This window comes from Ochotona curzoniae, unplaced genomic scaffold (assembly GCF_017591425.1).
Source record: "Ochotona curzoniae isolate NIBS_2020 unplaced genomic scaffold, NIBS_Ocur_1.0 contig_2699, whole genome shotgun sequence".
NCBI lineage: Eukaryota > Metazoa > Chordata > Mammalia > Lagomorpha > Ochotonidae > Ochotona > Ochotona curzoniae.
This window is the reverse complement of record NW_024465561.1, coordinates 9,555,811-9,567,414: the sequence shown is the minus strand read 5'-3', so window position 1 is coordinate 9,567,414 and position 11,604 is coordinate 9,555,811. Positions and strand designations below refer to the sequence as shown.

General features: G+C 47.1%; 1 protein-coding gene across 1 annotated transcript in view; it reads left to right on the top strand.

Annotated features, from left to right (window-relative positions):
* The first annotated feature begins 208 nt into the window (after positions 1 to 208).
* Positions 209 to 11,604, top strand: part of URI1 (URI1 prefoldin like chaperone) — a 75,189-nt gene continuing 63,793 nt past the window's right edge. The window contains exon 1 of the mRNA XM_040976495.1: positions 209 to 526. Within this exon, the coding sequence (XP_040832429.1) occupies positions 428 to 526 (99 nt within the window). The 5' untranslated portion in view covers positions 209 to 427. The remainder of the gene's footprint in view (positions 527 to 11,604) is intronic.

The following is an 11,604-nucleotide window of genomic DNA, read 5'->3' as shown; positions in this document are numbered from 1 at the left end:
CCGACTCCGGCTCTCGCCCGGCCCGCACCACACCACGTGCGCCCCGGGGCGGGGCCTGCGCGCTTCCCGGCGTGCCGCGCGGGGCGGGGCCTGCGGAGGAGGCGCGGCCGGCTCGGGACGCCTGGCTGGGCCCGGCCACTCGAGAGGCGCCCCCTGCTCCCGGCGGCCGGCCTGCTGCTCCGAGCCCGCGGCGGCGGCGACGACGGGCGGCATGCGCGTGTGAGATGCGGCCCTGGGCAGCCCGGACGCGAGCAGCGGCCCCAGCGGCAGCGGCCAAGGCGGACGCGGCCTCCTCGGCGCCGGGCGCGCGGTGCATGAGGGCAAGCACGCGGGCGCTGGGCAGCCGCCGTGCACGCCGCCTCCATAAACACTTGTTTAGGACTCGTTCGCCCCGCTGAGGCCTCCGGGAGCCCTCCCCCGTCCCGCCATGGAGGCCCCGGCAGACCCCGAGCCCCACGCCGCGGCCTCGGCCTCGGCCCCGCTGCGCGCCCCGGAGGTGGCGCGGCTCCGCGAGGAGCAGGAAAAGGTAACAGGCCGGGCCGGGGTCCCGCGCTCAGGAGATGCCCGCTCCCCGCCGGTCTCCGGGCTGGGGGTCCCCCGCACCCCGATCCTCCTCGGGCCGCAGCCCCACGGCCGCCGGGGGAGGAGCGCTGGCTGGCCGTGGCCTCCGGAGGGAAAGTGTCGGGAGAAACTTTTGTCACGTGTCTTGACCTTGGAGCACTGGGGAGGGGTCGGGGAGAGGGGCGCCACTGTGAACTGAGATCGAATTTTAAAACTTAGGATCTAGGACTACTGCGTGGAATTTGGGGTGAAGGATGGGTGAGCATGCTCAAAATGGAGTCTTTGAATTTATTTATATTGTTAGCTTGCTACCCAATCCTTGCCAAAGTGTGTATATGCTTTCTGTTGCTCTTAACTGGCTTTGTAAGGAGACGTTTTGCGTGCAGTCTCAGCTTGGATTTATTAGTGCTCGTGCTAATGGACTGCTGCTTTGTTAATTTTAGTAGTAAAACAGCTAAATTTAAACTGCCAGTAAGGAGGCGGCAAAGTTTAGCATCTCCTAAAGAGATTGTCTAGATAGAAGTACCCCATTTTTAGAAGCACAGTTTTGCTGTTAAACCTGAGGTTTTCCGGTGGATTGCACGACATTTCAGATTGACACTGTCTCCTGAAGTATATGAGAAAAAATTTTTTGAGAAGCATTTTAATTGACTTAAAATGCCCCATGTCTTACTGGGAGTGCATTATGGATTTTAAAAGGTGAAGAACGTTACTTCAAGCTGTACACAGCTTGAGAATCCCTAGCTTCTCCTGTACAAAAGTGACTACCTATAGTTCCTCAAGGTGCATGCAGTTCTAGTAGATGAGGCTTTCGTAGAGGTGGAGCAGTCCTGGTTTGCTTGCCAGCCACCTGTTGGGTGAACTCTAGGTGCCTCCTCCTTGCTTCTGATTGGTTCAGGTGAATTTGTGCATTGCATTTCCTTTCCTGAGCCTGTTTTTGTGTAACATCATAGACCAGTGTTGGATTTTAAACTTGATGGTTCTGTCTCCGGGATGGGACACGATTACATTTTTAAAATCAGAAAAACAGAAAAGGAAAGAAGAAAGGGGAAGATCCAGTTATGAAACCTTGTGACTTTTTGGCAAAATCATTGGCAGTTTTTGTTGTTTTAGGAAGTGGAAAACCAGCCTGCAGAAGCCGGGGTTTCCATGTCTTTACTTGGCATCCACAGGACAGTGTGTAGGTTGCCGACTTGATGGGGTTCTCTGTCATTTGCCACGGTGAAGAGAAGGCTGCTTGGTTTTATTCTGATGTTAGTGTACCTGAAATATGAAGGGTACTGGGGTGCTCTGAACAGCTTTTTGCACTTACTATCTGAAGCAGGTAACTCTTTTCAGCTCTGGTTCCGTGGAAACAAAGCGACTGCTCTCAGTGGAGATGGACTGTGTTACCAAATGATTTGTCTGTGTCCTGTTAGTGTTAATTTGGCACAAAAAATAATCAACTGGATCTCTGTTAATGAGTTTATAAAGTGATTCCCAATTGATGAGAAAGCCCTTCCCAAATATGTTTGACTCCTTGACAGAAGGATGTTTCTGCGGGCAGAAGATTGACTGGAGTGTGAAACACTGTCAGGCCCACTCTGCTTTGTTCATGGTTTTAGCCTAGGATGGGTTAGGGTTAGGGTTAGCCATGCCCACATCCCATGGAGAAGTGCCTGGTTTCTAGGCCCAGCTCTGGTCTTGCCAGTGCAGGCTGTGGTAGGCTGCCCATGCCCTAGCAGCCAGCTTGGGCCTGGCCAGGCCTGGAATGTTGTGCCCAAGTTGAGGGGAGTGAGCCGGTTGAGGGGAGATGTGTTAGTGTGGCTCTTAGGATTCCTTATTGTATTGAGTTAAATGTATTTTGGATTGCGGTCTTTTTTCTATCTAGAAAATGAGTGGGGGAGGCTGGTACGGTGGATCAGAAGCTAACTGGAATTGCTGCAAGCACTGGCATGCTATATGTGCGGTTCCGGTCGCAGATGCTCCACCTCCCATTCAGCTCTCTGCCTTAGCCTGGAAAAGCAGCAGAGGACAGGCCAAGTCCTAGGGACCTGGCACCGGGGTGGGAGGCCCGGAAGAAGATGCTGGCTTCCGATGGCCTTAGCTCAGCACAGAGGAAAGATCTCTCCATCTCTCCTTTCTGGTTATCTGCCTAAGAACCCTAAAGGGAATTATTTGAATGGTGGTTTTCTCAGTTTCCTCTGGGATGCTACTTATTTTGATTAGGAAGGTCTTTTAGGTAGTGTTCTTTTAGTTCTGAGGAATGTGGCAAGTTTTACCTTCTCCCCTCTCTCTCTTCTTCCCTCTCTCTTTTCTCTCTCTTCTCTATCTCTCATGTATCTTCTGGAACACTAATAAAATGGACACAAGTTTGGCAGCCTGAGGCAAAGGACAAAGGGCTGTGAGTGAGTCACATTCCCCAAACCGCATCTGTAACATTGTTTTCACTTTACTTGTAGAATCAGTGCTGAGACATTTTCAGATTTTTTTTTCCCCTTTTCTGATCTAGCACAAAGACGTGTAAGGAAAGTTTCCTGTAGCTCTTTAATAGTGAAACAAGAGTTCAGAATTAGGGCATTGATAAAGAAATTGTGATACATGCTTTATGCTGGCATTAAAAAATTGTAGTGCAGGGCCTGGTGTGGTAGCCTAGCCGTTAAAGTCCTCACCTTACACACCTGGGGATGCCATATGGGCGCTGCTTTGTGTCCTGGCTGCTGCACTTCCCCACCAGTTCCCTGTCTGTGGCCTGGGAAAGCAGAAGAGGATGGCCCAAGAGCTTGGGATCTTGTACCTGTGTGGAAGACCTGGAAGAGCCTTCTTGCTCCTGGCTTCAGATTGGCTCAGCTCTGGCCGATGCGGCCTTTAAGGAAATGAAAGAGTGGACAGAGGATCTTTCTATCTCACCTGTCTGTATCTGTCTTTTTTTTTTTTTAAATATTTTTTAAAAAAGATTTATTTTATTTTTATTGCAAAGTCAGATATATATAGGGGGAAGGAGAGACAATAAAGAACCTTCCTCCGCTGGTTCATTCACCAAGTGGTCGCAGTGGCTGGAGTGAGCTGATCCAATGCCAGGAGCCCAGAGCTTCTTCCGGGTCTCCCGTGTGGGTACAGGGTCCCAAGGCTTTGGGCTGTCCTCAGCTGCTTTCCCAGGCCATGAGCAGGGAGCAGGATGGGAAGTGGAGCTGCTGGGATTAGAACCTGCGGCCATATGGGATCTCAGCGTGTTTAAGGTGAGGACTTTAGCCGCTAGGCCATAGCGCTGAGCCCCTGTATCTGTCTTTCTAGTGAATAATGAATGTCGTTTAAAAAAACAGCAAAACTGTAGGGCAATTTGCACAGTATGGGTTCCAATTACACTTATGTGTATATATGTATTCATATATTCTATATAAGAAAAAAGTGTTTTTAAGAGCACACAATTTTGCTTGTTTTATTTAAAACCAAAATTGGTGAGAGTTTAATGTTTTTCAGTGAAGATTGTTGATATTTTAATTGGGTTTTAATGAAAACTGTGGTGTTGTATTTCTAATTGGTAAACACTTTGTGAGCTGAAGAGTGCCTCTTGGTTGGCTTGGATGTGTTTTATTTCTTTGTTACTCAGGAGGGGACAGATATAACTTACTCTATCGAAGTTTCTGTTTGATCTTAATTCTCTTACGGAAGGAGAGCAACGCTCAGATCATCTTGTTCTTTTTCTGCCTCTGACTCTTGGTGCTAAGTTGCTTTCTACTGATAGCAGTGAGATATTTGATGGAAAAATGTAAGCTGCTTAGGTGCCTGGCGAGACCTTGACCTCTGCCGTAGAGTCCCTGGTGGTGGAGGACTGCTGGGGAGTGTCCCGCGCAGTCAGGGAGATTTCCTTTAGCCAGCATCTTGGCAAGTCTTGTTTTATCAGAGGATTGCGTTATGGTGGAAAGCTGGGTTCTTGGCTAAGGTCATGCTTCTGTAATCTGTATTTTAGATCCAGATACTGTTTTATTAGCTGAACTGAATTTTAAGTGTAACATGAAAAACAAAAGTGGTATACAGTTTGGTTTTCCTGGGTGTGTCCGCAGGGTAATAGTAAGATCAGATAATGTGTTTACCGTTGAGTGCCTCATGTAATTCGCAGTTGGATTTTGGAACCACTTTTACTTTCCTGATAATAGAACCTTAAAGAACTGAATACTTTAATTTAGATTTTTCATAAGGCAGAAAAGGTAGTTTGACGCGCTGTGAGATTTCTGTGTTTCTGGTGAGACTAAACCAGATAGTTTAAGGAACTGCCAGGCTTACACTCCAGGGAGCAACTCCTCTTTGTTGCAGGCTCTGATACTGTTTATTGAGTATGGCTACAAGGCATGCTTTGCTGAGCTTACAGTAGTAAACAAAATAGACAGTCTTGCTCTTGTTGGAGCTTACCCTCCAGTGGTGAAGACACGAGGTAGGCTGGTTTCGTGTAGGTAAGGCTGAGTGGAAGAATAGAGCAAGGTGAGGGAGAGGGGGGAAAGTGGATGAAGTACAGCATCGCTTCTCCGTAAGCCAGTAGGAAGGAGGTTTTTGTTTGAGCAGAAAAGCAGGTAGTGAGCTGTGTGACTGTACAGAGGAGAGCTCAAAAAAGAGTTTTGTAATCGTATGAACAGGGTCAGAATGGTACCAGATCCCTCTAAGAGATTTGTTTGTGAGCGTGAGCTGGCATGCCATTGAATTGTGTTTTGTTATTCTTAAAGTTAGGCACTCATTTGTCTTGCATGTATGAAGAAAGGGAGGGATGGGAATTTGTATTATATGGAAAAAATTCTGTGTACTGTGGATTGTAATTGATGTTTACAAATTGGGTTCTAATCGGGAGAATCAAGATGGTGGAATTGGCCTAGGACACGTTTAAACAGATGGAGAAACATTAGCCAGGGTGAAGCAGAGAGGGCACATTCCAGGAAACAGGAGAGGACACAAAGCAGAGGGGTACCTGGAGACCGACAGACGCAGGAAAGCAGCGGACACAATGGTGTGGTGTTGCATTGTCCCGTACCCCAGTGGCATTCAGTAAGCGGCGATCAGATCCAAACTGTACTGGCAACCAGAACTCCACCAGCAACAAGGTAGAAGGGGCATTCACTGGGAGCTCAGGAGGTGAACCCAGACAAAGAACTGCCTGTCCTGCTGGTCTGTTTGATTTGACCAGGAGCAGAGACAGAACAGGGTGGATTTCACAGCCCATTTTGACCCCTGGAGCTCAATCAGGTGTCATTTTATATAGGGAGGCAAAGGCTATGGACAGTACTGCGCATGCAGTGAGCTGGGAGGGAACTCATTTCCGGCACAGGGACCTGCAACAATGTGACATCCTACAGGTTCCACCCAAGAAAGGTCCGAGTGGCCCTCAGACCCGTTTCTAATCCTGGAACCTCTTCTGGGTCTCCCACTCGAGTGCAGGGTCTCAAAGCTCTGGGCCGTCCTCGACTGCTTTCCCAGGCCACAAGCAGGGAGCTGGATGGGAAGCGGAGCTGCCGGGATTAGAACCGGAGCCCTATGGGATCCCGGTGCGTTCAAGGCGAGGACTTTAGCCGCTAGGCCACCATGCCTCCGGCCCCTCTCTTGGGTGTTTTATCTTCAGTCATGTTTTACTGGTAGAAGTTTGTGAAGGCCTCTGGTGTTCTATATCCTTAGTTGGTGGTGGTGTTTTTCCGTGCTCTTCTGGAAGCTTTGTGAAGAACAGTGAGGTTGGCCATGTTTTCAGATGTTCCTTGGCTCCTTGGACCCTTAACCAGCCGCTCCCCCTTCTTTCCTTCCTTCCTCTTTTCTCCTTTCATTCTTTCTCTCTACTTTCCTTTTCTCTTCCTACCTCGCTTTTTTCTTTTTTGTGAAATACCTGCTCATCTGTTATTTGCTTTCGGTTGGAATGCTTGCTATAATTCTTTATTTTTTTGATATGAACGTTTTTTTCATTTCTATGTTGTAAATTTGTTTTCTAATTGACGTTACAATTATATCTTGATGAACAGAAGCTTTTAATGTTAACAGTGGTTTGCTTAATGGATAGTTCTTGTTTTCAAGAAGTTTTTTTCTGGTGCTTGGGAGTTACAGTGTTTATTCTAGAAGCTCTGTTATTCTGTCTTTTGTGTTGTGATCTACCCCATGCCTGGAACTGACAGTATGGAGTTGGGGACTTAGATCACAGTTTTTTTTTTTATTAGATGCATATCTTGCTGACCCACCGCCATTAATTTGAAAGGTTGTCATGTCTCTGCCATATTCTCATCTTTGTCAAAAATCAGGTGACTGTGGATCTCTTTCTTGACTGATTGGCTGGTCTGGTTTTTTTTTTTTTTTTAAAGATTTATTTATTTTTATCACAAAGTCAGATATACAGAGAGGAGGAAAGACAGAGAGGAAGATCTTCTGTCCAATGATTCACTCCCCAAGTGACTGCAACGGCCTGTGCTGCGCTGATCCAAAGCCGGGTACCAGGAACTTCATTCCAGATCTCCCACGCGGGTGCAGAGTCCCAAGACTTTGGGTCGTCCTTGACTGCTTTCCCAGGCCACAAGCAGGGAGCTGGATGAGAAGTGGAGCTGCCAGGATTAGAACCGGTGCCCATATGGGATCCTGGGGCATTCAAGGCGAGGACTTTAGCTGCTAGACCATGCCGCCAGGCCCAGCTGGTCTGTTCTTATATAGTATGGTCTTAATTATTTATGGCTTTGTAAATTACATTGGTAACTGAGAGTGTAAGCTAATTTATGATTCCTCAAAATTCCCTTATTTTTACCCATTCTGTTTTTTATGTTCTTCCTTACTTGCATTGTGTTTAATAATTGGTAGATTCTCTAATCGAAGACAGAATAGACATGGTACTAGTGGTTGTAAGGAAAACTTTTCTTTTAAGATTTATTTTCATTTGAAAGGCAGAGAAGGAGAGATGGAATTTTTCCATCCATTGACTCGCTCCCCAAGTGGCCCCACTGGCCAGAGCTGGGTTGGTCTGAAGCCAGGAGCCTGTTGCTTCTTCTGGGTCTCCCACGTGGGATGCAGTGTCCCAGGCAGAGGGTTAGCCCACATGTCACCATGCTGGCCTCACCAGCCCGTTTTCTGATTTCTATTGTGATGTGTTCAGTAGATCTTAAGTTATTTAAAAGTGTATTTGTTTTTAAACACTGACTGTTTTCTACTTATTTTGTGATGATGCTATGTTCAGTTCTTTGGTCACAGAACAAATTCTGCACAATTGAAATTCAAGTCTTGCCTATGGTCCAGTATGTATTTCTTTCTTTATAACTGTTCCATAAAGTACTTGGAAAGTATGTTCTGCATTTTTGAGTTCAATATGTATTTGTTAGTTCAGGTGGTCAAATGGATTATTCAAATACAACCCTGTTAACTTTTTTAAAGATTTATTTATTTTTATTGGAAAGTCAGACACACAGAGAGGATTAAAGACAGAGAGGAAGATCTTCTGTCTGTTGGTTCACTCCCCAAGTGGCTGCAACAGCTGGTGCTGAGTCGTTCGAAGCCAGGATGCTAGAGCTCCTTCCAGGTCTCCCACATGGGTGCCAATTCCCAAGGCTTTGGGCTGTCCTCTGCTGCTTTCCCAGGCCACAGGCAGGGTGCTGGATGAGAAGCAGGGCTGCTGGGACTGTAACTGGCACCCATGTGGGATCCTGGCATGTACAAGGTGAGAACTTTAGACATTAATTGGTTTATGTATCTCCTGTGTCCCGGTGTAGGATGGGGGAGATGGTGTACCTCTTCTTACTGTCAGCCTACATCAATGCCAGGGGGGTGGAGATGGTCTTTTGGTGTTGCCTTAGGGACCGAGATGGGAAGAGTGTTTCTTGAGGAGTCATTACTGTTCTGAGAAGTTGTTGGCTTCCTTGTACCAAAAGTGAGAAATTATTTTTTTTTAAAGATTTATTTATAGTGTAAAGGCGGATCAGATTTACAAGTAGAGAAAGAGAGGCAGAGAGAAAGGTCTTCCATCTCCCTGTTCATTCCCTGTCAGTCACAGTGGCTGGAGCTGTGCCAATCCAAAGCTAGGACCCAGGAGCTTCTTCCAGGTCTTCCATGTGGCTGCTGGATCCCAAGGCTTTGGGTCATCCTCTTCTGCTTTCCCAGGTCACAGATAGGGAGCTGGTTGGGAAGTGAAGCAGTTGGGACACGAACCATCACCTATATGGGATCCTGGTGCTTGTAAGGTGAGGGTTTAGCCATTGAGCCATCGTTGTGGGCCCAAGAAGTTATTTCTAAGGCCTGTGGTTGTCCGTGTCTTTCTCAGTGCTTGAAGTCTTCTGTTAGATTAGAGGAGCCAGCTGGCTAGTCCTTTATGTGCATCTAGGTATGCTTACTGGACCCTGCTGAAGTCTTTGCCTTGGTCGCACCGGGATTCCATATGGGCGCCAGTTCTAATCCTGGGGTCCTGCCTGCTGTCTGGGAAAGCATCAAGGACAGCCCAAAGCCTTGGGATCCTGTACCGGTGTGGGAGACCTGGAAGAAGCTCTAGCTTCCTGTCTTTGGATTGGCGGTTGTGGTCATTTGGCGAGTGATTAATTGGACAGAAGATCTTCCTCTCTCTCTTCCTCTCTGTATATCTGACTTGAAGTCAGCAACTGAAGTGGTCCAGCTCTAAGGCTGGACCACGTGTCTGTGTGATGTTCCTTGAGGTCAGGTATTGGGTGCTCTGGTCTAGTTGGGGAGACCCATGAGAACCATTACTGGACTGGTCCTCAGACCCTGATCTTCCATCCAGCTTGCCAGTGGGTGCTGTGACCTAGCTGGGGAGATCCCTAAGGACGCCTACCAGGCCTGCCCCACCGGCCTGGCTCTCGCATGTGCCCTGGTGGGTCTAAGACCTGGCCCAGTCCTGCCTCCTGCCTCCCCTGCCCAAGCTCTCACATGTGCCGGTGGATGCCTGGGTAGGGAGATCCCAGAGCCCTTACCAGGCCTTTTGCCTGTGTGTATCAGCAGGTGCTGCATCCTGCATAGCTTGCTTGTCCACAGATCCAGCTCCTACTCAGTATGAAACATTTTGGTTTTGGCCAGTATTTGGACTTTAAAACAGTTTCTCTTGTGGGTTATTAATATGCTTATGAAGTTTAGTGTTGATCAATGTTAAGTGGCACTGAGTGCACTTACACTGGTGGCCCACCCTACCCACCGTATCCCCCAGCACTTTGTGAGTCTTGCAGAATTGGTGATTTATACTCTGCACAGGCTTTCCCTGTTTCTCTCTTATTTGTCCCTTGGAATCCACCATTCTGCTTTCTGTCTGAATTTCATCACTCTTGCCGTTTCATGTAAGGTCAGAGTAGTTGTGCTTTTGTGACTGATTTCATTTAATAGAATGTCTTAAGGTTTTATTTATGTTGTAGTATGCTTATTAAAGCTTTCATTTTAAAGCTGGATGATTTTGTTTTATATGATGTGCTATACATTTATATATAATTTTACTTTTCAGTGAAGAATAAAGAATAAGTGAATATGGCACATTGAGCTTGTAGCTTGCCTGTTGTGCATGTTCTGGGTGTGTTACTTGGAGAAAGTTCCGTGCTGTCATTCACAGTGGCTGCACCGCTTCCTACTCGGAGCAGGAATTCACACGCTTTCCTCTTCATATTTACTGCTCCTCGTCTGGCCGATCTGCGTCTCCATGTGAATGACATCTTTTTTTCTTACTTTTTAAAAAAGATTTATTTATTTTTATTGGAAAGTCAGATATACAGAGAGAAGGAGAGACAGGGAAGAAATTCATCTGTCCATTGATTCACTCCCCGAGTGTCCGCAATGGCCAGAACTGAGCTGAGCTGATCCAGAGTCAGGAGCTTCTGCTGGGTCTCCCACGTGGATCCTGAGTCCCAAGGCCTTGGACCGTCCTCGACTGCTTTCCCAGGCCACAGGCAGGGAGCTGGATGGGAAGTGGGGCTGCCAGGATTAGAACTGGTGCCCATATGGGTCCCAGTGTGTGCTAGATGAGGACTTTAGCCACTAGGCTACCTCGCTGGGCCCCTTTTTTCTTAATTATAAAGAGAACAGATTTCATGTGTTTCATAGGTATAGTTCTAAGAAGATAATCATGTTTTTCTTTTTGAGGATTTATTTATTTTTATTGGAAACGTAGATTTACAGAGAGCAAGAAGGATCATGTCTGCTGGTTCTTATTTTTAAATTCATTTTCCACACGCTTTTGGGGTGTGTGTGTGTGTGTGTGTGTGTGTGTGTTTGTGTCTTAATTTAAATTTATTGTGGTCTGGCATGATTGCTCAAGCTAAATCCTTGCCTTACATGTGCCGGGATCCCATATAGGCACTGGTTTGTGTCCTGGCCTGCTCCACTTCCCATCCAACTCCATGCTTATAGCCTGGGAAAGCAGTGGAGGACGGCCCAAAGCCTTGGAACTCTGCACCTGTGAGGGAGACTGTAAGAAGCTCCTGGCTCCTGGCTTTGGGTTGGCTCAGCACAGGCATTTGCAGCCATTTGTGGAGTGATCCAGTGGATGGAAGATCTTCCTGTTTTTCATCTCTGCAAATCTGATCTGCCTTTCCAAACACAATAAATCTCTTAAAAAACTTAAATTTATTTATTTTTAAATGTTGTATAGGAGTGTGTTTTGCAGACCCATATGGGACTCTGGGTGGGATGGGAAGGGATTAGGGGGAAGATGGGTGAGGGAATAGACCCTGCCTTCCTGTTACTGTGGTGGTTGCCAGTGGGAGCCGGGAATTTGTTGCACTGTTCCTTGCTGCCAGATCACTCAGTTCCAGGAGACAGACATGGTTCCCTGATTTTGTCCCGGGGAACCTGATGAGGGAAGCATATCCTGAGAAAGTTGCTTGCGTATGTGGCGATTGGTGATTGTCCTGTGATGATGTTGGCTTCAGTGCACCAGGTTTGAAATAGCATTCCCCATACTTGCTAGCTGTTTATGCCTCTTGTGGTATGTTCATAGCATTAGTTGCTTGGTGGAGAATTTGGCTTGTAATGTTGTTCAAGCTGCTCTTTCTTTCCATCTTTTTGGTAAGACAGTCAAGATCCTCCTTTGATCAGAGAGGCCGACTGTCCTGTATTTCTTATGTATCCCAG